Source organism: Aythya ferina (assembly GCF_964211825.1).
Source record: "Aythya ferina genome assembly, chromosome: 1".
Classification (NCBI taxonomy): domain Eukaryota; kingdom Metazoa; phylum Chordata; class Aves; order Anseriformes; family Anatidae; genus Aythya; species Aythya ferina.
Window position 1 is genome coordinate 8078951 of NC_140296.1, and position 27888 is coordinate 8106838.

At 52.7% G+C, this 27888-nt stretch overlaps 4 protein-coding genes across 4 annotated transcripts in view; all 4 read right to left on the reverse strand.

Moving 5' to 3' along the window:
• Positions 1-1060: 1060 nt before the first annotated feature.
• On the reverse strand, positions 1061-5789 carry LOC311432930 (uncharacterized protein). Its single transcript, XM_084511510.1, has 3 exons — positions 3023-5789; positions 2705-2849; positions 1061-2568 (listed from the first exon to the last, which is right to left on the reverse strand). The coding sequence occupies exons 1-3, from the start codon at positions 4157-4159 to the stop codon at positions 2447-2449; spliced, it is 1404 nt and encodes a 467-aa protein (XP_084367636.1). The 5' UTR covers positions 4160-5789; the 3' UTR covers positions 1061-2446.
• Positions 5790-9373: 3584 nt separating this feature from the next.
• On the reverse strand, positions 9374-12716 carry LOC311429675 (uncharacterized protein; the record flags this gene model as incomplete). The annotated part of the gene is made up of 3 exons (XM_084505788.1): positions 9950-12716; positions 9632-9776; positions 9374-9495 (listed from the first exon to the last, which is right to left on the reverse strand). The coding sequence occupies exons 1-3, from the start codon at positions 11084-11086 to the stop codon at positions 9374-9376; spliced, it is 1404 nt and encodes a 467-aa protein (XP_084361914.1). The 5' UTR covers positions 11087-12716.
• Positions 12717-15004: 2288 nt separating this feature from the next.
• Positions 15005-17924, reverse strand: LOC311432933 (uncharacterized protein). The gene is made up of 3 exons (XM_084511529.1): positions 16877-17924; positions 16559-16703; positions 15005-16422 (listed from the first exon to the last, which is right to left on the reverse strand). Exons 1-3 carry the CDS (start codon positions 17894-17896, stop codon positions 16301-16303), a joined length of 1287 nt encoding a protein of 428 aa, XP_084367655.1. The 5' UTR covers positions 17897-17924; the 3' UTR covers positions 15005-16300.
• Positions 17925-25752: 7828 nt separating this feature from the next.
• Positions 25753-27888, reverse strand: part of ME3 (malic enzyme 3) — a 128790-nt gene continuing 126654 nt past the window's right edge. Inside the window, exons 12-14 of the mRNA XM_084511502.1 lie at positions 27631-27804; positions 26879-26977; positions 25753-26032 (exon numbers count right to left, since the gene is read on the reverse strand). Of these exons, the coding sequence (XP_084367628.1) occupies positions 25871-26032; positions 26879-26977; positions 27631-27804 (435 nt within the window). The 3' untranslated portion in view covers positions 25753-25870. The remainder of the gene's footprint in view (positions 26033-26878; positions 26978-27630; positions 27805-27888) is intronic.

Sequence of the window (27888 nt, forward strand, 5' to 3'; positions counted from 1 at the left end):
CAGAGAGAGAGAGAAAAGCTGCTCCCCGACAGGGCAGCTCCTGACCCTTCCTCTGACAGCCCTGGCAGCCATTTGGCAGTTCTGCCTGCCCCCCGCGCCACAAGCTGGCTGAGGCCTTGGCCTGACTGCAGCATGGCTGTCAGTGATGGTGGGCGGCACCTAGAGCCAAGAGGCCTTTCCTTTTCTTCGTGCTGAAGGAAACGTGCTCTCTGGAGAGACAGTGCCTCTTTGCTCCAAGTCTTGCAGGGTTGCCTCTCACTTTGTGGGCCCTGTTTTTCGTCAGCATTTGTGAGGGGCTTCTGCATCCCCCCCGCTCACTTGTTGCGGCCAGGGCTTCCCCCCAGGATGTCTGGGCAAGGCCCATGCCGCTGGGCAGGCTCTGGGTGGGCCTGGTCCCCTGCAGGGGCAGGCGTCTGCCGCTGAGCCCACAGCCCAGGAGCGGCTCCTGCACTCGCGGCTGCCCCTGCCCGGGCTGCTGCCGCTGCTTCTGGAACCTTCCTGCAGCCTCTGGCAGCTGGCGCCTGCTTGGTGGCCTCACGTTGGGCCTGGCAGCCCGGGATCTGCCCCTTGCTGCTCTGGCAATATGCACAAAAGAAGAGCCCAGCTCCAGCAGAAGGACGGGATCCGTTCTGCCTGGCGCTTGTGGCGCTTTTTTTTTTTTTTTTTTCCCCACTCTTTACACACATCATCTTCAAACAGTTCAAAATTGCACTGAGCTATCAAGAAAGTGTAATTTTTATCCTCAGAAAGCACACATCTTGTAGCCTGAATTGTAAAGTCAATAGATACAGCAGTTTTTAAATCAGTTTTACATGTATGGACACCTGCGCAGGAAACTTTGAACATATGCAGGCTCACCTTTTAATTGCATTATTCTATAGGATACATGGTGCATAGCTCAAGATAAGTTTCGGTTTAATAGAATTTGCCAAAGTTTATGGTAAAGTAAAATTTTGCTCAATTCTTTTTATAATGCATGAGCAGTTAAACACGGTACAGAAATATTGGTAGTCACATCAGCTGCTTGCAAAGACTGTTTCAGTACATTAAAAGGTAACGATCTTTTTGCAGCATTGTCTGTTTTTCACGTAGTGAGACGTCACAGCGACCAGCTTTCACCATCAGTTTTCAGTAACCGTGCGATTTCCCATTTGCTACTGTAGTTAGGTACAGCACTTGAGTGCCCCGATTTATTGTGGACCTCTTGCTCTACTCGTCACCCAGCCTTCTAATGTTACCTTAATTTCTCATCCTTCACCTGTTTTTCAGGCTTTGCTGAAGAACAAGCAGAGACCATTGTATCGGCAGTCGAATGTCAGTTTAGACACAGTCCATAAGGATATGGTTACCCAGGCTCAGCAGGTAAGAACTTATTTATGGTGTGTGTAAATACGCAGCACTGTATAAGCATAACGGCACATGCTTGCATATTTCAAGGACAAGTGCAACTCTCTCTAGTACTATAAAGACCTTACTGAGCTAGGTTTCAAGGTGATGCTAAGAACACCTTACACCTTTCATCTCACAGAAGTGCTTTCCAAGCGCAGCCACGATGTATAGGTTTAATACAAAGCTTGCTGCTTTAGCTGCCGAGAAGCTCTCAGGTAAAGGCGAGTTTTTAACGGCTTTGCAACAGGTCCCGGCAGAAGAGGAATGCAAGGAGTTCCTGAGAGATAACAAAGCCACCTAAAACAGCAGAAAATGGTCAATGTTTTTACTGAACATTAGTAAAGATGCTGATTCTGTTCACAGATCTCCTGTGTTTTCCTGTTTTCTTGTTCATCAGATGAAAACTGTTATTAAAACTCTAAGTATCTTACTCCTGCATTTCAGTCTCTAAGGCTACATGTGCTGTAAACACAGAGCGTGGCTGGGCTGCGGTTCCCAGACACCACCCCATGGTTATCCAGAGACCTAAAACTTGCTGCAGCCCCGTGGCAGCTATCAGTCTCCTGACCTGGGCACACCCTAATGGAAAGTATAGGGCCAGCAACTGTTCCCACAAGGTAGGCTTGGCAGAGGCACCACGTTTTAGAAAGAGGAGATTTGAGCCATCGAGATGTCATCTGTGGCATCTGTGACATTCGGAAGGGAAGGGCAGAGAGGTGTCCCAGGGGCTGTCACTGCCAAGAGCCCAGGACATGGGCACCGGCTCCCTCGGCCACCAGGGCTGTGCTGCAGGAGCGGGCTGGCTTGCAGCATGACCTCTCTTTCCCTTGCTTTTCAGGGATTGTGAAAGTTTGGGATGCAGTATCCCACTCCATTGGATGTCAAGTCAGACCGAACAAGGTGGGCTTTGCAGCCTCGTCCTCCCCTCGTAGCCTGCTCCTTCCAGGAGCTGCCACCCCACAGCCCTCCTCTGAATTCCTGGGGCACTGTCCTGTTCCTATCAGTGATGTCAGCTGCCAGCACCGAGCGCCCTCCTGTTGCTGGCAGCTGGGCGCTGCTACTCCCACTCTTCTGCGATGAAGCTGCAGCACAAAGCACTGCACAGAGCCCAAAGCGCCTGTCTCCTGATGTGGGTGGGCCGTGGCTGGCGTGCCGGGGCTTGTGCGAGGTCATGGATGCCTGTGGGAGACAGAGAGGTGTAGGTTAGCGCCTGAGCGGGTGATGGGCAAGCCCCTGCCTTCCCCCCACACCACCACCAAGGCCTTTCCCCCAAGGGGAGGGGTGGCCCAGGACCAGCCAGCCCCCCTGCGCGTACCTAGCCCTTGCTCCTGCTCGCTGCTCTGAACAGGCCCATCCAAAAGTCCCCGGGACGACTCTTGTTTCTGGCACGTTGCTGGCTCGTCTGCTGGTGTAGCTTTGGTGCAGGAGGACTGCGCTTGGCCTCCCTGCTCGGCGGCAACCTGCATGGGGAGAGCAAGAGCACAGGCAGGTGATGGAAGGGATGTCAGCCCTTGTGCCTGGGGCGTCTGGGAATGGAGAGCAGCAGGCAGCTCCCCAGCACGCACACCCCACGCACTGCTTCTGCCTCGGGCTGCCCTCGGTGCCTGGAGACCACCACACGTGCTGGGCTCACCTGGTGCCCAGGAACCGTAGCCAAGGCAGTAGCCACTGCTCCGGTTTCGTCAACTGCTGCTGGGCTGAGATCTGTCATGTCTTCCCTGAGAGGCTCTGTAGTCAAAGGGGAAGACACTTCTCCTTCTTGTAGTGCTGCTGCTCCAACAAGAGGGGCTTTGCTGGCCTCCCCCACAGGGCCTCTGGCCAAGGCAGAGGCTGAAGATGTACGGTCAACAGGCTCTGGGGTGGGAGGAGGCACCCTGGCCCATGCGGCCAAGGGAGCAGTGGGTGCCTTGCTGGTGGCTCCCTGCATGATGGCTACAGAATGGAGTAGCACTGCAGCGACAACGATCTCGGCTGTTTCATCCAGCTCTTCCGCAGAGACACTGGAGGCATGTCGTGCACGTCCATGGCTCTCAACCACCACTGCAGTGCTGTGCTCACTGGGGCTGGGACATGCTGATGGCTTTGACTCTTGACCTCCAGGTGTCTGGGGAGGCGCTCTGTACCCCTCATCTTCACAAGCAGGGGCTGATGGAGGACTTGCTGGCGTCCTCTCTGCTGGTGCTGGTGCTGTGAGAGGCGTGCCGTGCCTCTCTTCCCCGGGACCTTCTGCCAGGGCAGCAGCTGACAGTGCAGTGTCCGTGGGCTCTGATGAGCCAAGAGAGGCGCTTGTTGGGTTTTCTGCTTCTTGTGCTGCGGCCTCCCTGTCCACGGTGCTGGATGAGCCGCCTTCTTCCGGGGGAAAAGCCTGTGGTTCCTGGAAGAGTCTGCCGAACCTGGGGTTGATCCAGGAGTTGAAGATGACAATCTCTTCCTCTTTGTCCCATCCCACAGAACCGCTTTCTTTCCTGCCTCGGCCCTGGCTTGTCCCCTCCTTGCTGCTCCCCTGCCTGGGTTTGACGTTTTGCGCTCTCTCTTGCTCTTGCTTTTCAACCCTGCCTGGGCTGGCTGGTGCATGGTCTCTGCTGGCAGTTGTTTTTCCTGCACCTCCCCGACAATCGAACGCTGGCAGAGCAGCGGTCCACCTGCTCTCCATGTCACTCTGGACGCCGGCTGATCTTGTTGCTGTCACTGGGCACCCCATGTGTGCCGGGTCCCCCAGTGCTGCCGGTCGTTGGCCTTGTTCCCGCATTTTAGCCATCGTCTTTGACATGACTTCAGACACAACAGACTGTGCTGTGTCCTGCAGCGCCGTGAAAGAGTCGGTGGGGCTGTGTGGGGCCCCACAGACTTACTTATACTTGAGTAGTTTCATCAGGTGGTATCATAGAATCATAGAATATCCCAGCTGGAAGGGACCCATAAGGATCATTGAGTTCAGCTCCTGGCGCCACACAGGTCTACCCAGAATTTTAGACCATGTGACTAAGTGCACAGTCCAAATGCTTCTTACATTCAGATGGGCTTGGTGCAGTGACTACTTCCCTGGCAAGCGTGGTCCAGTGAGCAACCACCCTCTTGGTGAAGAACCTCTTCCTGTGTCTAGCCTAAACCTCCCCTGCCTCAGCTTGACACCATTCCCACAGGTCCTATCACTGGTGATTAAGCAGCATAGGTGGATGCCTGCCCCTGCACTCCCCTTTGCGAGGAAGTTGTAGACTGTGATGAGGTCTCCCCTTGGCCTCCTCTTCTCCAGGCTGAACAGGCCAAGTGACCTCAGCCGCTCGTCACACGTCTTCCCCTCTAGTCCCTTCACCATCTCTGTAGTCCTCCTCTGGACCCTCTCCAACAGTTTTACATCCTTTTTGTACTGTGGTGCCCAGAACTGCACACAGTACTCGAGGTGAGGCCGCACCAGCGCAGAGTAGAGCGGGATGATCACTTCCCTCGACCAACTAGCGATGCCGTGCTTGATGCACCCCGGGATACAGTTGGCCCTCTTGGCTGCCAGGACACACTGCTGGCTCATATTCAACTTGCTGTCAGCCACAAGCCCCGGATCCCCCTCTGCAGGGCTGCTCTCCAGCGTCTCATCGCCCAGGCTGTACGTATAGCCAGGGTTGCCCCGTCCCAGGTGCAGGACCCGGCACTTGCTCTTGTTAAACTTCATGCGGTTGGTGATCGCCCAGCTCTCCAGTCTGCCCAGATCTCTCTGCAAGGCCTTTCCACCCTCAGCCGAGTCTACAACTCCTCCAAGTTTGGTGTTTCCGGCAAATTTGCTCAAAACACCTTCTAGTCCTACATCCAAATCGTTTATAAAGACATTGAAGAGGACTGGCCCTAAAATGGAGCCTTGAGGAACCCCACTGGTGACCATCCGCCAGCCTGATGTGACCCCATTTACCACAACTCTTTGAGCCCTGCCTGTCAGCCAATTGCTCACCCATCCTATGATGTTTTGGTTTAGCCGTATGCTGGACATTTTGTCCAGTAGGATCCTATGGGAAACCGTGTCAAAAGCATTGCTGAAGTCCAAAAAGATCACATCAGCTGGCTTCCCTTCATTGACTAGATATCTTATCATAAAAGCAAATCACATTTGTTAGGCAGAACCTACCCCTCGTGAACCCATATTGGCTGGCACCAATGACTGCACTGTGACATTCAGAAGGGAAGGGCAGAGAGGTGTCCCAGGGGCTGTCACTGCCAAGAGCCCAGGACATGGGCACCGGCTCCCTCGGCCACCAGGGCTGTGCTGCAGGAGCGGGCTGGCTTGCAGCATGACCTCTCTTTCCCTTGCTTTTCAGGGATTGTGAAAGTTTGGGATGCAGTATCCCACTCCATTGGATGTCAAGTCAGACCGAACAAGGTGGGCTTTGCAGCCTCGTCCTCCCCTCGTAGCCTGCTCCTTCCAGGAGCTGCCACCCCACAGCCCGCCTCCTCAAGCAGAAGAAACACCCCAGAGGGGTGTTTCAGGGGGTTGCAATCCCTGGGCTGGGCACGGTCTTCGCTATTAACTGGGAGCTACCCATGGCAGACTTTGGGCTCCTTGGTGTAAAGAAGCCCATCTTCCAGCTTTCAGAACACTTTGCCAGAATTCACGGGCTCCCATATAAGAAAGAAACTTTTCCCGGTGAGAAGACAGATGAATGGCAGGGCTCCCCTCACTTTAGGCTGCCTGCTCAGCTGCTGCTGCCGGGAGGGCAGCGGAGCGCTTACACAGCTCCTCCAGAACATCCTCAGAAAGGCCTGAGCTCCTCACAAGCCAAGGCCCAGCAATGCCTTGCATCTCCCTCCAGACAGCAGCTCCTGGAAACGTCCCTGTCCGTGCTGTTGGCACCCTGATGGCTGCGTTGGCAGTTGACTTGCGCTCGGGGTAGCTGGCGCAGCTGCAGGTGCAGGCCGGCATCAGGGCATCAGATGCTGTGGCTGAGCAGGTCTGCAGGGCCCAGCAGCTGCCCAGACGGGACTGCCCTCCTTGCAGGCCCATCTACTCTATGTTACTCCTTGCTTCTTTTCCTTAGGTGCACCTCTGATAGGTGTCCTGAGTTATGCCTGGCTGTCCTTGCACGCCGGCATTCCGCAAGACACCGTGCAGCGCTGCAATCCAGAGACCCTGCTCTTTCTGTCCTATGCCCTAGCCCAAAAGCAGGGTGTTGTCTTCATCTTGAAGGATACTAGCTGGCTGCTCCTCTGCAACAAGTCCAAATGCAGTTTTCCACAGCCTGGAAAATCACTGGGCTGAGGCGCACTGCCTCTGTCTTGCTTCCAGGATTGCGCTCTACACACATTTCTTATTTCATTTCATTAAGATGTAATATTTATCTTTATTTCATTAAGATTTATCTTTATTTCATTAAGATTTAATAAATAAATAAATGGCTGTTCTGCACTTTTCTTTCCACACCCGAATGGATCACTGTGCACGCTCCGCGGGGCCTGCTCGAGGTTTGTATGGGCCAGAAATGAGAGAGCTTCATTCTCGCTACCGGGTTGCTCAGCTCGCTGGCGGCCCTACAGGAAAGATGCTCCCTGAGTGCACAGAGAGAGAGAGAAAAGCTGCTCCCCGACAGGGCAGCTCCTGACCCTTCCTCTGACAGCCCTGGCAGCCATTTGGCAGTTCTGCCTGCCCCCCGCGCCACAAGCTGGCTGAGGCCTTGGCCTGTCCGCAGCACGGCTGTCAGTGATGGTGGGCGGCACCTAGAGCCAAGAGGCCTTTCCTTTTCTTCGTGCTGAAGGAAACGTGCTCTCTGGAGAGACAGTGCCTCTTTGCTCCAAGTCTTGCAGGGTTGCCTCTCACTTTGTGGGCCCTGTTTTTCGTCAGCATTTGTGAGGGGCTTCTGCATCCCCCCCGCTCACTTGTTGCGGCCAGGGCTTCCCCCCAGGATGTCTGGGCAAGGCCCATGCCGCTGGGCAGGCTCTGGGTGGGCCTGGTCCCCTGCAGGGGCAGGCGTCTGCCGCTGAGCCCACAGCCCAGGAGCGGCTCCTGCACTCGCGGCTGCCCCTGCCCGGGCTGCTGCCGCTGCTTCTGGAACCTTCCTGCAGCCTCTGGCAGCTGGCGCCTGCTTGGTGGCCTCACGTTGGGCCTGGCAGCCCGGGATCTGCCCCTTGCTGCTCTGGCAATATGCACAAAAGAAGAGCCCAGCTCCAGCAGAAGGACGGGATCCGTTCTGCCTGGCGCTTGTGGCGCTTTTTTTTTTTTTTTTTTCCCCACTCTTTACACACATCATCTTCAAACAGTTCAAAATTGCACTGAGCTATCAAGAAAGTGTAATTTTTATCCTCAGAAAGCACACATCTTGTAGCCTGAATTGTAAAGTCAATAGATACAGCAGTTTTTAAATCAGTTTTACATGTATGGACACCTGCGCAGGAAACTTTGAACATATGCAGGCTCACCTTTTAATTGCATTATTCTATAGGATACATGGTGCATAGCTCAAGATAAGTTTCGGTTTAATAGAATTTGCCAAAGTTTATGGTAAAGTAAAATTTTGCTCAATTCTTTTTATAATGCATGAGCAGTTAAACACGGTACAGAAATATTGGTAGTCCCATCAGCTGCTTGCAAAGACTGTTTCAGTACATTAAAAGGTAACGATCTTTTTGCAGCATTGTCTGTTTTTCACGTAGTGAGACGTCACAGCGACCAGCTTTCACCATCAGTTTTCAGTAACCGTGCGATTTCCCATTTGCTACTGTAGTTAGGTACAGCACTTGAGTGCCCCGATTTATTGTGGACCTCTTGCTCTACTCGTCACCCAGCCTTCTAATGTTACCTTAATTTCTCATCCTTCACCTGTTTTTCAGGCTTTGCTGAAGAACAAGCAGAGACCATTGTATCGGCAGTCGAATGTCAGTTTAGACACAGTCCATAAGGATATGGTTACCCAGGCTCAGCAGGTAAGAACTTATTTATGGTGTGTGTAAATACGCAGCACTGTATAAGCATAACGGCACATGCTTGCATATTTCAAGGACAAGTGCAACTCTCTCTAGTACTATAAAGACCTTACTGAGCTAGGTTTCAAGGTGATGCTAAGAACACCTTACACCTTTCATCTCACAGAAGTGCTTTCCAAGCGCAGCCACGATGTATAGGTTTAATACAAAGCTTGCTGCTTTAGCTGCCGAGAAGCTCTCAGGTAAAGGCGAGTTTTTAACGGCTTTGCAACAGGTCCCGGCAGAAGAGGAATGCAAGGAGTTCCTGAGAGATAACAAAGCCACCTAAAACAGCAGAAAATGGTCAATGTTTTTACTGAACATTAGTAAAGATGCTGATTCTGTTCACAGATCTCCTGTGTTTTCCTGTTTTCTTGTTCATCAGATGAAAACTGTTATTAAAACTCTAAGTATCTTACTCCTGCATTTCAGTCTCTAAGGCTACATGTGCTGTAAACACAGAGCGTGGCTGGGCTGCGGTTCCCAGACACCACCCCATGGTTATCCAGAGACCTAAAACTTGCTGCAGCCCCGTGGCAGCTATCAGTCTCCTGACCTGGGCACACCCTAATGGAAAGTATAGGGCCAGCAACTGTTCCCACAAGGTAGGCTTGGCAGAGGCACCACGTTTTAGAAAGAGGAGATTTGAGCCATCGAGATGTCATCTGTGGCATCTGTGACATTCGGAAGGGAAGGGCAGAGAGGTGTCCCAGGGGCTGTCACTGCCAAGAGCCCAGGACATGGGCACCGGCTCCCTCGGCCACCAGGGCTGTGCTGCAGGAGCGGGCTGGCTTGCAGCATGACCTCTCTTTCCCTTGCTTTTCAGGGATTGTGAAAGTTTGGGATGCAGTATCCCACTCCATTGGATGTCAAGTCAGACCGAACAAGGTGGGCTTTGCAGCCTCGTCCTCCCCTCGTAGCCTGCTCCTTCCAGGAGCTGCCACCCCACAGCCCTCCTCTGAATTCCTGGGGCACTGTCCTGTTCCTATCAGTGATGTCAGCTGCCAGCACCGAGCGCCCTCCTGTTGCTGGCAGCTGGGCGCTGCTACTCCCACTCTTCTGCGATGAAGCTGCAGCACAAAGCACTGCACAGAGCCCAAAGCGCCTGTCTCCTGATGTGGGTGGGCCGTGGCTGGCGTGCCGGGGCTTGTGCGAGGTCATGGATGCCTGTGGGAGACAGAGAGGTGTAGGTTAGCGCCTGAGCGGGTGATGGGCAAGCCCCTGCCTTCCCCCCACACCACCACCAAGGCCTTTCCCCCAAGGGGAGGGGTGGCCCAGGACCAGCCAGCCCCCCTGCGCGTACCTAGCCCTTGCTCCTGCTTGCTGCTCTGAACAGGCCCATCCAAAAGTCCCCGGGACGACTCTTGTTTCTGGCACGTTGCTGGCTCGTCTGCTGGTGTAGCTTTGGTGCAGGAGGACTGCGCTTGGCCTCCCTGCTCGGCGGCAACCTGCATGGGGAGAGCAAGAGCACAGGCAGGTGATGGAAGGGATGTCAGCCCTTGTGCCTGGGGCGTCTGGGAATGGAGAGCAGCAGGCAGCTCCCCAGCACGCACACCCCACGCACTGCTTCTGCCTCGGGCTGCCCTCGGTGCCTGGAGACCACCACACGTGCTGGGCTCACCTGGTGCCCAGGAACCGTAGCCAAGGCAGTAGCCACTGCTCCGGTTTCGTCAACTGCTGCTGGGCTGAGATCTGTCATGTCTTCCCTGAGAGGCTCTGTAGTCAAAGGGGAAGACACTTCTCCTTCTTGTAGTGCTGCTGCTCCAACAAGAGGGGCTTTGCTGGCCTCCCCCACAGGGCCTCTGGCCAAGGCAGAGGCTGAAGATGTACGGTCAACAGGCTCTGGGGTGGGAGGAGGCACCCTGGCCCATGCGGCCAAGGGAGCAGTGGGTGCCTTGCTGGTGGCTCCCTGCATGATGGCTACAGAATGGAGTAGCACTGCAGCGACAACGATCTCGGCTGTTTCATCCAGCTCTTCCGCAGAGACACTGGAGGCATGTCGTGCACGTCCATGGCTCTCAACCACCACTGCAGTGCTGTGCTCACTGGGGCTGGGACATGCTGATGGCTTTGACTCTTGACCTCCAGGTGTCTGGGGAGGCGCTCTGTACCCCTCATCTTCGCAAGCAGGGGCTGATGGAGGACTTGCTGGCGTCCTCTCTGCTGGTGCTGGTGCTGTGAGAGGCGTGCCGTGCCTCTCTTCCCCGGGACCTTCTGCCAGGGCAGCAGCTGACAGTGCAGTGTCCGTGGGCTCTGATGAGCCAAGAGAGGCGCTTGTTGGGTTTTCTGCTTCTTGTGCTGCGGCCTCCCTGTCCACGGTGCTGGATGAGCCGCCTTCTTCCGGGGGAAAAGCCTGTGGTTCCTGGAAGAGTCTGCCGAACCTGGGGTTGATCCAGGAGTTGAAGATGACAATCTCTTCCTCTTTGTCCCATCCCACAGAACCGCTTTCTTTCCTGCCTCGGCCCTGGCTTGTCCCCTCCTTGCTGCTCCCCTGCCTGGGTTTGACGTTTTGCGCTCTCTCTTGCTCTTGCTTTTCAACCCTGCCTGGGCTGGCTGGTGCATGGTCTCTGCTGGCAGTTGTTTTTCCTGCACCTCCCCGACAATCGAACGCTGGCAGAGCAGCGGTCCACCTGCTCTCCATGTCACTCTGGACGCCGGCTGATCTTGTTGCTGTCACTGGGCACCCCATGTGTGCCGGGTCCCCCAGTGCTGCCGGTCGTTGGCCTTGTTCCCGCATTTTAGCCATCGTCTTTGACATGACTTCAGACACAACAGACTGTGCTGTGTCCTGCAGCGCCGTGAAAGAGTCGGTGGGGCTGTGTGGGGCCCCACAGACTTACTTATACTTGAGTAGTTTCATCAGGTGGTATCATAGAATCATAGAATATCCCAGCTGGAAGGGACCCATAAGGATCATTGAGTTCAGCTCCTGGCGCCACACAGGTCTACCCAGAATTTTAGACCATGTGACTAAGTGCACAGTCCAAATGCTTCTTACATTCAGATGGGCTTGGTGCAGTGACTACTTCCCTGGCAAGCGTGGTCCAGTGAGCAACCACCCTCTTGGTGAAGAACCTCTTCCTGTGTCTAGCCTAAACCTCCCCTGCCTCAGCTTGACACCATTCCCACAGGTCCTATCACTGGTGATTAAGCAGCATAGGTGGATGCCTGCCCCTGCACTCCCCTTTGCGAGGAAGTTGTAGACTGTGATGAGGTCTCCCCTTGGCCTCCTCTTCTCCAGGCTGAACAGGCCAAGTGACCTCAGCCGCTCGTCACACGTCTTCCCCTCTAGTCCCTTCACCATCTCTGTAGTCCTCCTCTGGACCCTCTCCAACAGTTTTACATCCTTTTTGTACTGTGGTGCCCAGAACTGCACACAGTACTCGAGGTGAGGCCGCACCAGCGCAGAGTAGAGCGGGATGATCACTTCCCTCGACCAACTAGCGATGCCGTGCTTGATGCACCCCGGGATACAGTTGGCCCTCTTGGCTGCCAGGACACACTGCTGGCTCATATTCAACTTGCTGTCAGCCACAAGCCCCGGATCCCCCTCTGCAGGGCTGCTCTCCAGCGTCTCATCGCCCAGGCTGTACGTATAGCCAGGGTTGCCCCGTCCCAGGTGCAGGACCCGGCACTTGCTCTTGTTAAACTTCATGCGGTTGGTGATCGCCCAGCTCTCCAGTCTGCCCAGATCTCTCTGCAAGGCCTTTCCACCCTCAGCCGAGTCTACAACTCCTCCAAGTTTGGTGTTTCCGGCAAATTTGCTCAAAACACCTTCTAGTCCTACATCCAAATCGTTTATAAAGACATTGAAGAGGACTGGCCCTAAAATGGAGCCTTGAGGAACCCCACTGGTGACCATCCGCCAGCCTGATGTGACCCCATTTACCACAACTCTTTGAGCCCTGCCTGTCAGCCAATTGCTCACCCATCCTATGATGTTTTGGTTTAGCCGTATGCTGGACATTTTGTCCAGTAGGATCCTATGGGAAACCGTGTCAAAAGCATTGCTGAAGTCCAAAAAGATCACATCAGCTGGCTTCCCTTCATTGACTAGATATCTTATCATAAAAGCAAATCACATTTGTTAGGCAGAACCTACCCCTCGTGAACCCATATTGGCTGGCACCAATGACTGCACTGTGACATTCAGAAGGGAAGGGCAGAGAGGTGTCCCAGGGGCTGTCACTGCCAAGAGCCCAGGACATGGGCACCGGCTCCCTCGGCCACCAGGGCTGTGCTGCAGGAGCGGGCTGGCTTGCAGCATGACCTCTCTTTCCCTTGCTTTTCAGGGATTGTGAAAGTTTGGGATGCAGTATCCCACTCCATTGGATGTCAAGTCAGACCGAACAAGGTGGGCTTTGCAGCCTCGTCCTCCCCTCGTAGCCTGCTCCTTCCAGGAGCTGCCACCCCACAGCCCGCCTCCTCAAGCAGAAGAAACACCCCAGAGGGGTGTTTCAGGGGGTTGCAATCCCTGGGCTGGGCACGGTCTTCGCTATTAACTGGGAGCTACCCATGGCAGACTTTGGGCTCCTTGGTGTAAAGAAGCCCATCTTCCAGCTTTCAGAACACTTTGCCAGAATTCACGGGCTCCCATATAAGAAAGAAACTTTTCCCGGTGAGAAGACAGATGAATGGCAGGGCTCCCCTCACTTTAGGCTGCCTGCTCAGCTGCTGCTGCCGGGAGGGCAGCGGAGCGCTTACACAGCTCCTCCAGAACATCCTCAGAAAGGCCTGAGCTCCTCACAAGCCAAGGCCCAGCAATGCCTTGCATCTCCCTCCAGACAGCAGCTCCTGGAAACGTCCCTGTCCGTGCTGTTGGCACCCTGATGGCTGCGTTGGCAGTTGACTTGCGCTCGGGGTAGCTGGCGCAGCTGCAGGTGCAGGCCGGCATCAGGGCATCAGATGCTGTGGCTGAGCAGGTCTGCAGGGCCCAGCAGCTGCCCAGACGGGACTGCCCTCCTTGCAGGCCCATCTACTCTATGTTACTCCTTGCTTCTTTTCCTTAGGTGCACCTCTGATAGGTGTCCTGAGTTATGCCTGGCTGTCCTTGCACGCCGGCATTCCGCAAGACACCGTGCAGCGCTGCAATCCAGAGACCCTGCTCTTTCTGTCCTATGCCCTAGCCCAAAAGCAGGGTGTTGTCTTCATCTTGAAGGATACTAGCTGGCTGCTCCTCTGCAACAAGTCCAAATGCAGTTTTCCACAGCCTGGAAAATCACTGGGCTGAGGCGCACTGCCTCTGTCTTGCTTCCAGGATTGCGCTCTACACACATTTCTTATTTCATTTCATTAAGATGTAATATTTATCTTTATTTCATTAAGATTTATCTTTATTTCATTAAGATTTAATAAATAAATAAATGGCTGTTCTGCACTTTTCTTTCCACACCCGAATGGATCACTGTGCACGCTCCGCGGGGCCTGCTCGAGGTTTGTATGGGCCAGAAATGAGAGAGCTTCATTCTCGCTACCGGGTTGCTCAGCTCGCTGGCGGCCCTACAGGAAAGATGCTCCCTGAGTGCACAGAGAGAGAGAGAAAAGCTGCTCCCCGACAGGGCAGCTCCTGACCCTTCCTCTGACAGCCCTGGCAGCCATTTGGCAGTTCTGCCTGCCCCCCGCGCCACAAGCTGGCTGAGGCCTTGGCCTGTCCGCAGCACGGCTGTCAGTGATGGTGGGCGGCACCTAGAGCCAAGAGGCCTTTCCTTTTCTTCGTGCTGAAGGAAACGTGCTCTCTGGAGAGACAGTGCCTCTTTGCTCCAAGTCTTGCAGGGTTGCCTCTCACTTTGTGGGCCCTGTTTTTCGTCAGCATTTGTGAGGGGCTTCTGCATCCCCCCCGCTCACTTGTTGCGGCCAGGGCTTCCCCCCAGGATGTCTGGGCAAGGCCCATGCCACTGGGCAGGCTCTGGGTGGGCCTGGTCCCCTGCAGGGGCAGGCGTCTGCCGCTGAGCCCACAGCCCAGGAGCGGCTCCTGCACTCGCGGCTGCCCCTGCCCGGGCTGCTGCCGCTGCTTCTGGAACCTTCCTGCAGCCTCTGGCAGCTGGCGCCTGCTTGGTGGCCTCACGTTGGGCCTGGCAGCCCGGGATCTGCCCCTTGCTGCTCTGGCAATATGCACAAAAGAAGAGCCCAGCTCCAGCAGAAGGACGGGATCCGTTCTGCCTGGCGCTTGTGGCGCTTTTTTTTTTTTTTTTTTCCCCACTCTTTACACACATCATCTTCAAACAGTTCAAAATTGCACTGAGCTATCAAGAAAGTGTAATTTTTATCCTCAGAAAGCACACATCTTGTAGCCTGAATTGTAAAGTCAATAGATACAGCAGTTTTTAAATCAGTTTTACATGTATGGACACCTGCGCAGGAAACTTTGAACATATGCAGGCTCACCTTTTAATTGCATTATTCTATAGGATACATGGTGCATAGCTCAAGATAAGTTTCGGTTTAATAGAATTTGCCAAAGTTTATGGTAAAGTAAAATTTTGCTCAATTCTTTTTATAATGCATGAGCAGTTAAACACGGTACAGAAATATTGGTAGTCCCATCAGCTGCTTGCAAAGACTGTTTCAGTACATTAAAAGGTAACGATCTTTTTGCAGCATTGTCTGTTTTTCACGTAGTGAGACGTCACAGCGACCAGCTTTCACCATCAGTTTTCAGTAACCGTGCGATTTCCCATTTGCTACTGTAGTTAGGTACAGCACTTGAGTGCCCCGATTTATTGTGGACCTCTTGCTCTACTCGTCACCCAGCCTTCTAATGTTACCTTAATTTCTCATCCTTCACCTGTTTTTCAGGCTTTGCTGAAGAACAAGCAGAGACCATTGTATCGGCAGTCGAATGTCAGTTTAGACACAGTCCATAAGGATATGGTTACCCAGGCTCAGCAGGTAAGAACTTATTTATGGTGTGTGTAAATACGCAGCACTGTATAAGCATAACGGCACATGCTTGCATATTTCAAGGACAAGTGCAACTCTCTCTAGTACTATAAAGACCTTACTGAGCTAGGTTTCAAGGTGATGCTAAGAACACCTTACACCTTTCATCTCACAGAAGTGCTTTCCAAGCGCAGCCACGATGTATAGGTTTAATACAAAGCTTGCTGCTTTAGCTGCCGAGAAGCTCTCAGGTAAAGGCGAGTTTTTAACGGCTTTGCAACAGGTCCCGGCAGAAGAGGAATGCAAGGAGTTCCTGAGAGATAACAAAGCCACCTAAAACAGCAGAAAATGGTCAATGTTTTTACTGAACATTAGTAAAGATGCTGATTCTGTTCACAGATCTCCTGTGTTTTCCTGTTTTCTTGTTCATCAGATGAAAACTGTTATTAAAACTCTAAGTATCTTACTCCTGCATTTCAGTCTCTAAGGCTACATGTGCTGTAAACACAGAGCGTGGCTGGGCTGCGGTTCCCAGACACCACCCCATGGTTATCCAGAGACCTAAAACTTGCTGCAGCCCCGTGGCAGCTATCAGTCTCCTGACCTGGGCACACCCTAATGGAAAGTATAGGGCCAGCAACTGTTCCCACAAGGTAGGCTTGGCAGAGGCACCACGTTTTAGAAAGAGGAGATTTGAGCCATCGAGATGTCATCTGTGGCATCTGTGACATTCGGAAGGGAAGGGCAGAGAGGTGTCCCAGGGGCTGTCACTGCCAAGAGCCCAGGACATGGGCACCGGCTCCCTCGGCCACCAGGGCTGTGCTGCAGGAGCGGGCTGGCTTGCAGCATGACCTCTCTTTCCCTTGCTTTTCAGGGATTGTGAAAGTTTGGGATGCAGTATCCCACTCCATTGGATGTCAAGTCAGACCGAACAAGGTGGGCTTTGCAGCCTCGTCCTCCCCTCGTAGCCTGCTCCTTCCAGGAGCTGCCACCCCACAGCCCTCCTCTGAATTCCTGGGGCACTGTCCTGTTCCTATCAGTGATGTCAGCTGCCAGCACCGAGCGCCCTCCTGTTGCTGGCAGCTGGGCGCTGCTACTCCCACTCTTCTGCGATGAAGCTGCAGCACAAAGCACTGCACAGAGCCCAAAGCGCCTGTCTCCTGATGTGGGTGGGCCGTGGCTGGCGTGCCGGGGCTTGTGCGAGGTCATGGATGCCTGTGGGAGACAGAGAGGTGTAGGTTAGCGCCTGAGCGGGTGATGGGCAAGCCCCTGCCTTCCCCCCACACCACCACCAAGGCCTTTCCCCCAAGGGGAGGGGTGGCCCAGGACCAGCCAGCCCCCCTGCGCGTACCTAGCCCTTGCTCCTGCTCGCTGCTCTGAACAGGCCCATCCAAAAGTCCCCGGGACGACTCTTGTTTCTGGCACGTTGCTGGCTCGTCTGCTGGTGTAGCTTTGGTGCAGGAGGACTGCGCTTGGCCTCCCTGCTCGGCGGCAACCTGCATGGGGAGAGCAAGAGCACAGGCAGGTGATGGAAGGGATGTCAGCCCTTGTGCCTGGGGCGTCTGGGAATGGAGAGCAGCAGGCAGCTCCCCAGCACGCACACCCCACGCACTGCTTCTGCCTCGGGCTGCCCTCGGTGCCTGGAGACCACCACACGTGCTGGGCTCACCTGGTGCCCAGGAACCGTAGCCAAGGCAGTAGCCACTGCTCCGGTTTCGTCAACTGCTGCTGGGCTGAGATCTGTCATGTCTTCCCTGAGAGGCTCTGTAGTCAAAGGGGAAGACACTTCTCCTTCTTGTAGTGCTGCTGCTCCAACAAGAGGGGCTTTGCTGGCCTCCCCCACAGGGCCTCTGGCCAAGGCAGAGGCTGAAGATGTACGGTCAACAGGCTCTGGGGTGGGAGGAGGCACCCTGGCCCATGCGGCCAAGGGAGCAGTGGGTGCCTTGCTGGTGGCTCCCTGCATGATGGCTACAGAATGGAGTAGCACTGCAGCGACAACGATCTCGGCTGTTTCATCCAGCTCTTCCGCAGAGACACTGGAGGCATGTCGTGCACGTCCATGGCTCTCAACCACCACTGCAGTGCTGTGCTCACTGGGGCTGGGACATGCTGATGGCTTTGACTCTTGACCTCCAGGTGTCTGGGGAGGCGCTCTGTACCCCTCATCTTCGCAAGCAGGGGCTGATGGAGGACTTGCTGGCGTCCTCTCTGCTGGTGCTGGTGCTGTGAGAGGCGTGCCGTGCCTCTCTTCCCCGGGACCTTCTGCCAGGGCAGCAGCTGACAGTGCAGTGTCCGTGGGCTCTGATGAGCCAAGAGAGGCGCTTGTTGGGTTTTCTGCTTCTTGTGCTGCGGCCTCCCTGTCCACGGTGCTGGATGAGCCGCCTTCTTCCGGGGGAAAAGCCTGTGGTTCCTGGAAGAGTCTGCCGAACCTGGGGTTGATCCAGGAGTTGAAGATGACAATCTCTTCCTCTTTGTCCCATCCCACAGAACCGCTTTCTTTCCTGCCTCGGCCCTGGCTTGTCCCCTCCTTGCTGCTCCCCTGCCTGGGTTTGACGTTTTGCGCTCTCTCTTGCTCTTGCTTTTCAACCCTGCCTGGGCTGGCTGGTGCATGGTCTCTGCTGGCAGTTGTTTTTCCTGCACCTCCCCGACAATCGAACGCTGGCAGAGCAGCGGTCCACCTGCTCTCCATGTCACTCTGGACGCCGGCTGATCTTGTTGCTGTCACTGGGCACCCCATGTGTGCCGGGTCCCCCAGTGCTGCCGGTCGTTGGCCTTGTTCCCGCATTTTAGCCATCGTCTTTGACATGACTTCAGACACAACAGACTGTGCGGTGTCCTGCAGCGCCGTGAAAGAGTCGGTGGGGCTGTGTGGGGCCCCACAGACTTACTTATACTTGAGTAGTTTCATCAGGTGGTATCATAGAATCATAGAATATCCCAGCTGGAAGGGACCCATAAGGATCATTGAGTTCAGCTCCTGGCGCCACACAGGTCTACCCAGAATTTTAGACCATGTGACTAAGTGCACAGTCCAAATGCTTCTTACATTCAGATGGGCTTGGTGCAGTGACTACTTCCCTGGCAAGCGTGGTCCAGTGAGCAACCACCCTCTTGGTGAAGAACCTCTTCCTGTGTCTAGCCTAAACCTCCCCTGCCTCAGCTTGACACCATTCCCACAGGTCCTATCACTGGTGATTAAGCAGCATAGGTGGATGCCTGCCCCTGCACTCCCCTTTGCGAGGAAGTTGTAGACTGTGATGAGGTCTCCCCTTGGCCTCCTCTTCTCCAGGCTGAACAGGCCAAGTGACCTCAGCCGCTCGTCACACGTCTTCCCCTCTAGTCCCTTCACCATCTCTGTAGTCCTCCTCTGGACCCTCTCCAACAGTTTTACATCCTTTTTGTACTGTGGTGCCCAGAACTGCACACAGTACTCGAGGTGAGGCCGCACCAGCGCAGAGTAGAGCGGGATGATCACTTCCCTCGACCAACTAGCGATGCCGTGCTTGATGCACCCCGGGATACAGTTGGCCCTCTTGGCTGCCAGGACACACTGCTGGCTCATATTCAACTTGCTGTCAGCCACAAGCCCCGGATCCCCCTCTGCAGGGCTGCTCTCCAGCGTCTCATCGCCCAGGCTGTACGTATAGCCAGGGTTGCCCCGTCCCAGGTGCAGGACCCGGCACTTGCTCTTGTTAAACTTCATGCGGTTGGTGATCGCCCAGCTCTCCAGTCTGCCCAGATCTCTCTGCAAGGCCTTTCCACCCTCAGCCGAGTCTACAACTCCTCCAAGTTTGGTGTTTCCGGCAAATTTGCTCAAAACACCTTCTAGTCCTACATCCAAATCGTTTATAAAGACATTGAAGAGGACTGGCCCTAAAATGGAGCCTTGAGGAACCCCACTGGTGACCATCCGCCAGCCTGATGTGACCCCATTTACCACAACTCTTTGAGCCCTGCCTGTCAGCCAATTGCTCACCCATCCTATGATGTTTTGGTTTAGCCGTATGCTGGACATTTTGTCCAGTAGGATCCTATGGGAAACCGTGTCAAAAGCATTGCTGAAGTCCAAAAAGATCATATCAGCTGGTTGCACAGAATCACAGAATCACAGAATTTCTAGGTTGGAAGAGACCTCAAGATCATTGAGTCCAACCTCTGACCTAACGCTAACAGTCCCCACTGAACCATATCCCTAAACTCTACATCTAAACATCTTTTAAATACTTCCGGGGATGGTGACTGCACCACTTCCCTGGGTAGCCTGTTCCAATGTATAACAACCCTTTCGGTAAAGAAGTTCTTCCTAAGATCCAACCTAAAACTCCCCTGGCCCAACTTAAGCTCACTCCCCCTTGTCTTGTCACCAGGCACATGTGAGAATAGACCAATCCCCACCTCACTACAGCCTCCCTTGAGGTACCCATAGAGAGCGATAAGGTCACCCCTGAGCCTCCTCTTCTCCAGGCTGAACAAGCCCAGCTCCCTCAGCTCCTCTTCGTAGGACTTGTTCTCCAGGCCCCTCACCAGCTTTGTTGCCCTTCTCTGGACCCGCTCAAGCACCTCGATGTCCTTCTTGTAGCGGGGGGCCCAAAACTGAACACAGTACTCGAGGTGCGGCCTCACCAGAGCCGAGTACAGGGGGACAATCACCTCCCTAGCCCTGCTGGTCACACTGTTTCTTATGCAAGCCAGGATGCTGTTGGCCTTCTTGGCCACCTGAGCACACTGCTGGCTCATATTCAGCCGACTATCCACCATCTCTCCCAGGTCCTTCTCTGCCTGGCAGCTCTCCAACCACTCATCTCCCAGCCTGTAGCTCTGCTTGGGGTTATTGCACCCCAGGTGGAGGACCTGGCACTTGGCCTTGTTAAACTTCATGCAGTTGACCTCAGCCCATCGGTGCAGCCTATCCACATCCTCCTGCAGAGCCTTCCTACCCTCAAGCAGATTGACACACGCGCATAGCTTGGTGTCATCTGCAAACTTACTGAGGGTGCACTCAATGTCCTCGTCCAGATCACTGATGAAGATATTAAAGAGGACCGGCCCCAGCACCGAGCCCTGGGGAATGCCACTAGTGACTGGCCTCCAACTGGACTTGACTCCGTTTACCACAACTCTTTGGGCCCGGCTATCCAGCCAGTTTCTAACCCAATGAAGCGTGCGCCAGTCCAAGTCAAGAGCAGCCAGTTTCTTGAGGAGAATGCTGTGGGAGATGGTGTAAAAAGCCTTGCTGAAGTCAAGGTAGACCACATCCACAGCCTTTCCCTCATCCACCCAGCGCGTCACTTTGTCATAGAAGGAGATCAGGTTCGTCAAGCAGGATCTGCCTTTCATAAACCCATGCTGACTGGGCCTGATCGCCTGCTTGCCCTGCAAGTGCTGCGTGATGACTCTCAAGAGGATCTGCTCCATGAGCTTCCCTGGCACTGAGGTCAAACTGACAGGCCTGTAGTTTCCCGGGTCTGCCCTCCGGCCCCTCTTGTAGATGGGCATCACATTTGCTAGCTGCCAGTTGACTGGGACCTCCCCCGATAGCCAGGACTGCTGATAAATGATGGATAGTGGCTTGGCCAGCTCCTCTGCCAGTTCTCTCAGTACCCTCGGGTGGATCCCATCCGGCCCCATCGACTTGTGCACATCCAAGTGCCGTACCAGGTCACCAACCACTTCTTCGTGGATGGTGAGGGCCACATCCTGCTCCCCATCCCCTTCCACCAGCTCAGGGTACTGGGTATCCAGAGAACAACCGGTATTGCCGCTAAAAACTGAGGCGAAGAAGGCATTGAGCACCTCCACCTTTTCCTCATCTCTTGTAACTAAGTTTCCCCCCACATCCGGTAAAGGATGGAGATTCTCCTTAGTCCTCCTTTTTGTGTTGATGTATTTATAAAAACGTTTTTTGTTATCTTTAACGGCAGTAGCCAGATTGAGGTCCAGATGAGCTTTGGCCTTCCTAATTTTGTCCCTGCATAGCCTCGCAACATCCTTATAGTCCTCCCTAGTGGCCTGCCAACTTTTCCAAAAGTTTCCCTTTATTGACTAGATATCATAAAACGAAATCACATTTGTTAGGCAGGACCTACCCCTCATGAACACATGTTGGCTGGGACCAATGACTGCAGTGTTCCACAGAAACCTGCTCTTTGTTTACAGTAGGAGGGACTTTGCTCCCCTAGCCTCTATCTACAGGTTCAGGGAAATGAAAGACTTGGGATGCCTGATGGACAGTGAAGACTGAGGCAAAGAAGTTGCTGAGTATCTCAGCTTTCTTCATGTTTGTCGTTACCCACTCACCCTTATCATCCACCAGAGGAGGTGCACTCTCCTTGGCATTTCTTCTCCGAGCAATGCACCTATAGAATCCCTTCCTGTTATTCTTTGCATCCCTTGCCAAGATCAGTTCCATCCCTGCCTTGGCTTTCCTGATGTCATCCCTGCACATCCAGACTTCATCTCTGTACTCTTCCCAGGCCACATGTCCCTGCTTCCACTGCCTGTGCATTTCCCTGAGGGCAAGGGGTACGGAGGCGAGGCTGGAAGGCCGTGCCCTGCAAAGGATGAGGCTGATCTGACCCCAATTCCCTGTGGCAGTAGCTCTGCTGGGCCTTGGTAGGGACCATGACAGCAGAGCAACCCAGAGCTTCCCGTAGCATTCGGCAGTGCTTAGGTCTCTTGCGCACTGGCCCCCTGCAGCTCCTGTCCACTGAAAACCCTGCTGTGGGCTGGATGTGCCCAAAGGGAGAACGTGGGGCTACGATGGCAGCAGAGAGTGCCAGCACTCCCATCCCCACCTGTGAAATGCCAGTGGCCAAGGAGACTCCCTTCTAGGCCAAGCCTTCTCCCAGCTTGCTCTGCTTTTTAGAAATAGCACCCGACCAAGCAGGGAGGCTCATTCCCTGCCAACTTGCGTGGCCACCAAGGAGCAGCTCTTACTGTCCTTCTCGTTTCCTCCTTACAGGGATGCCTCCTGCTATTAAGAGCAGGCTGCTCACGCGCCAGAGTGACTCTCCAGCCAGCCTCTCCAGGGTGACGAGGTGTGGTGTAAATGCCTGAAGTAACTAGGAAAATAAAACTAACATTCACATTTTTAGGAAAAGGTACAGCATTGAAGAGGCTTTCAGGGTAGGGCATAACTGCATTACCTGAGCGTTCCCTAGGCTCCCAGCCTTAGATGCTGTCGTGCTGGGGAAACTTGGTGTGCTAGCTCTAAGGAACAGCACGGAGCGTAGAGTGGAGTGGAGACACCACGGCTAGGCTCTGTAATCAGGTGGGGCCTCGATTGTTCTTGTGCACAAAGCTGCACTTTTTGCCACCCTGAGCCAAAGACCTGTCATGTTCTGACAAATGCTGTACCTTAGTGTACTTTTTGCTCATTATAATATTATTATAATACCAAAACACACCTCCATCCCAAAAGCTACCCGCCTCCAAGGTGCGACCACCCCTCACTGAGCATGCGCTCTGAATTTCTCGGAGCCTATTACTTTAAACGGAGACGGGAAAACTTTACACCAATCATAACCAAGATATGCTTGACTAGAGCCACTCAAGCTCCACCTAAAAGATGAAAAATAATATAAATTGGCCCAAGAGAAAGGGGATGTTAGGGAAGATACCACCATCAGGGGAGATACCATCCTGAGGACAACATCCTTAGGACCTCCTGACTCCTGGGATCAGTTGACGGGCTGAGCCTCTCTTCCCCCCCCATTGGGACGCCTTTGGGTGAGATCTGAATACTTGCTTATAAACCTCTATAGAGTCTTTGATCCTTTTAACGCGTTTATTTCTAGGCTGCACACCTGTAACATCTGTAACACCTGCAACACCTATAACACCTGTAACATCTATAACATCTGTAACATCTATAACACCTGTAAACACCTATAACATCTGTAACATCTGTAACACCTAAAACACCTATAACACCTGTGTATTTTATGCATACTAGCTTGCTTTTGCAGACAGTCCCTATCACCAGCAATCCAAAAGAACCTGATTATCTGTTGCTGTAATAAACCATACTTGATTGCATTGTGATAACTCTCATTGAGTGCAACGAGGGTGAGGGTGGTTATCCGTGATAGTTCAGTGTTCTGAATCTGACCAGACCCCCAGGCGGTTAATGCATTTTTGGTGAATGTCCGAACGGACCCCCAGATGGTTAATGCGTTTTTGGTGAATGTCTGAACGGACCCCCAGGCCGTTAATGCGCTGATGGTGAATGTCTGACTGGACCCCCAGACGGTTAATGTGTTTTTGGTGAATGTCCGACTGGTTCAGTATCCTGAATCTGACCGGGCCCGTAACGGTTAATCGGCTACACCCCTTAACGCGACACGGGGGAGGCAGTCAATCTCTGCCTTGGACCAGATGAATCAAATCATCCCATGACATCTGCCCACACTTGATTGCAAGCCATGTGAGCACTAAGATACTTTTTGCCTTGCTTCTTCACTTTCCTGGTTGCTCCTCTACTTATTCTGCTGAATTATCCCTTACTGTCTTTGAAGACTCATGTTCCTCAGCATACCGTAGCAGAGCAGCAGGAGCCTGACTTCACCTTTAAGGCCACTCGCTGTCAGGCCCTCTCACAGATGAGCTCTGGTAGCATTATCTTTCCCAAGTGAGTATACTTGCTTCTGTGGCCCCTGACTGACCGCATAGAATCTGGAGGGGTTGGAGATGAACAGCTCCTCAGACACCCCAGGGGACACAGAGAAGATGAACAAGGGAGTAGTAGTGAGGATGGAGAAAGACACTAAGAGCAGGCAGTGTGAGAGCTGGCTCCTGACAGTGCTTGCAGGTCCAGCTTTTGCTCTACCTGTAAAAATGTCGTCCCATTAACCTGCAGCTTTTCTCACTTTGACCCATCTGATTCTCTTACTCACCCCACTGCAGGGGAGTGAGCGAGCAGCTGTGGGGCTCATTTTATAACCTATTGGGGTTAACTGACAGGAGATGGCAGCAGTGTTCGGGGCTGAGTTCATGAGATGAGGACGGGTCTAAGGAAACCTCCGTTTTGGGGTCTCTTGCTGAAAAAGGCAAGTATTTGTGAGTATGTCTCCAGCATCCCAGAGCCTTCCTCCTTTCTCTTCCCTTCCTTGGGCTGAGCAAGAAGACTTACGTATGGAATGAACGTGAAAGGTGCTGGCACGTACAAGCTAAATATTACTGGATAAAGGCGGTGGTAACCAGCCTCAGCCGTGCTGCATATGAGCTGTGAGAAATGGGAAGAGAAGAGCTGGTAGCAGTCTCCTCTGTTCTTTCCCATTTCTGGCTGGGAACACGATAAGCCCATCGGGACAGTGTTTGTTTGCAGGGGCCGTGACAATTTTGCTGGGCTGGGGGAAGCCTCCCTGGGCCTCTGTGACACACGCAGACCACCCCCAGAGGACCAGAGCCCCAGCAGTGCCTTTGGCTGTGGGCAGCACATCCTTGCAGTGCACAGCAGGAGATGCGGTGATGCAGTATGGGGTAGGCATGTGTGCGTTGGGGAAACTCGATCCCGAGAATCACTGAGGTTAGAAGAGACCTTCAAGATCATCTGGCCCAAGCATCCCCCTACCACCAGTATCACCCACTAAACCATGTCCCTAAGCACCAGGTCCAACCTTTCCTTGAACACCCTCAGGGATGGTGACTCCACCTCCTCCCTGGGCAACCTGTTCCAATGCCTAACCACTCTTTCTAAGAAGTTTCTCCTAATTTACAACCTAAACCTCCAATGGTGCAACTTGAGGCCATTCCCTCTAGTCTTATATGTGAGAAGAGGCCAACCCAAAACTACTGATACTCCCTGGGGGTTGAAAACTATGGATATTCCCTGTGGATATTCATGGCATGGTACCAGTTAAAGAGGTTGTTGGAACAAACCCACACACCCTGGACCTGCTGTTTTAGCATAAGTCTTGCAAGAATGATCCTTTCAGTCACAGATCACTGTCAGTACCTTCCAGGGGGTTCTCCAAGCACTTTCGGTTTGGATTCCAGCTGTACTTAAATTACTTGTTGAATGTTAGTGGGGCTTTGGAAGCGTGTGGGGTGAACAGTACCTCTGTAATTACAAGTGCTGGGAGACTCCTGACAGCGGCAGGTTTCAGAGAAGACAGCCCATAAGGTCTTCCAAGAGTGGTAGGAGCTACTCCTGTCTTATGTGAGGGTGACTGGTCAGGGACCAGAGTGTTAGAAGATAATGGCAATGTTTTGTGGGATTCTTGGTTTTGGCAAGAACTCATTGAGCATTCTTGCTGAGAAAAGGAACCACATGACTATTTTCAGCCTCCGTCCTTGGAGGAGTCCCTGCCTCCTCCTGTACCTGTTGTTACACAGCTGAAACGTAGTGTTTTTAAACCTGTAGAGGGAACATCAGTGTTCATGGGGTTCATGGGACTTTAAATGATGGCAAAGCCTGTAGTGCAAACTGACTGGGATGGGCTGGAACTATACTTTGCCTTTCTCTGTGGAGTACTGACTGCTCAGTGTGGACTTTATTTTATCCCGTTCATGTGATCCCACAGAGAAAAGGCAGTAGCAAGTAAAAAAGTACTTGGATTCATTTACTTTTATCGTTCTGCAAGGCTGGAAGTGCATTTATATCAGCAATGATATGGACCACGGGAACTGATGGAAAAAAATGAGAAAACAGTTCTCATGAATCTTATACATCTTGTGTTTGCATGGCTGTGGGAGGCCACGTGTAATCATCAATAATGAACGAATCGTAATCGGGACTATAAATAAGCTGTTTCACAAAAGCTTCTTTGTCTGCTGGCTCAGGGTACCAAGAAGCAAGACCATGCTTGTAGGCCCAGTTAACAATCTGTGAAAAGATAAGCAAAAAGATCTGATGAAATAACATTGACATGTTACAAAGTTAAAACCAACTGCAGTTTAGCACTGGCTGTGTTTCCCCCCCCTCCTTTTTTTTTTTTTTTCTGCCCTCAAAATTGTGCCCGGTTTTGCACATTATTTCTCTTTAAGCAACCCCCTGAGTAGGCTGCACTTCATCCCTTGGGTGAGGGAATGCAAACTACCTGCAGTTCCTGGCTGTTTAGAAATGCTTCCCCTGCCCTAGCAAAATGGTTGTGCTGCTCAGTTAAAGAAGGTGAGCAGCCCATTAACCACCTCTGCTTGTAGTCTTAAGCTCCCAAGTTACGCTGTGCATCTCTCAGTAGCTCCTAGCAGGCTAATGTGATTCTCAGTGGGTGTCCCTTGAAAAGGAATTATAAATTTCATGTATGCAGGGCACGAATCCCATAATTAGACAACAAGCCCAGATCTGGAAGAGTATTTAGATGCTTAGATCCCTATCAAACTCAAAAGGAAAGGTTCCAAAATAGCAATTTGGAACCTAAAATCTTTTGGCAACTTGCTTCATGTTTGATGTCGACCCTAAACCTGATTTTTGGAAGTGCTGAGCAGTCACAGCTCCAAGCAATAATGTAGAGCTTTGTGAGCTGTGAGGCATCCAAAATCAGGAGATACTTTTTAAATGTGGCCTTTAGTGATAGAAGAGATCAAAGAAGCACTTCTGTCTGGAAGGATTCCCAAGAATCATTGTGTTAGGCTACAGAATAAGATGATTTTAAAAAACACAAAACAAGAACAATGCCAGGGCTATTTATGCCCTCCCTACCACAAAAAGTGGAAATAAATGAGTACTTACTTTGACAGCGATTTTGAAAGACACCTCTCTGATACTGTCCAAGGGGGGATAGAGTCTTCCTTCTGCAAGATTCTGTTCTGTCACCTCAGCAGCAATAGACTAGAAAGAAGAGGAAGACAGTTTACAGAGATGGTCTCAAGTGTGTGCTACCTTCACTAGGATCACCCAACACATGGTTGAAACCTTGGCAACAATGGAGCTGGGATTAGTTCTCAACTAAGTAGTTCTGAACTACTCAAAATACCTGTGTGTATATATTTAATTACAGACTTAAAACTGCAGCCAGAACAATGGAAGTGCTGTTTCAGGGCAGGTAATGAACAAAATCAGAATCACAGAATCACTGAATGGTTGAGCCTGGAAGGGATCTCTGGAGGCCATCTGGTCCAACCTCCCTGGCTCAAGCTGGGCCACCGAGATCAGATTGCCTAGGACCACGTCCAAAAACTTTTAAAAATCTCCATGGAGCGGAGATTCCACAGCCTCACTGGGTAAAATGCTGCTATAAAGGGTAGCAGCTGTGGTCAGTGAGGGGAACCCTGTTGCCACTCCTGCAGGTGCCTTCACAGGTGCAACGAAGGATGAACCTTGCTCAGGACTTCCTTCCCATGGGAAAAGCCATGGCTTTTTGCTGATGATGTGCAATTTTCATGCAATACTTCACCAGGTTAGCTTCTTGAAATTGCCTTAAGTATGTGCATGTGCCCCTTATAATAATTTTTAAGAAGAGTAGTTATTTGCCACTTGGAAACCTCTGCTGTGAGGAGGAAGATATCATCAGAGATGTGTCGGACTCCGCAGGCAATGACTCCCAGTGCCACTCCTGGGAAGACATAGGCGTTGTTTCCTTGGCCAGGGAAGAAAGTCTGTCCGTTGGGCAGGGTAACCTTTGAGAATGGGCTCCCACTGGCAAATATTCCTCGGCCCTGATCAAAGAGAGAGAAAGAAACGTCCAAGTTCAGAAGAGACATCTCATATGTCTGCTGCTTTCTATGATGTATACTCAGGAA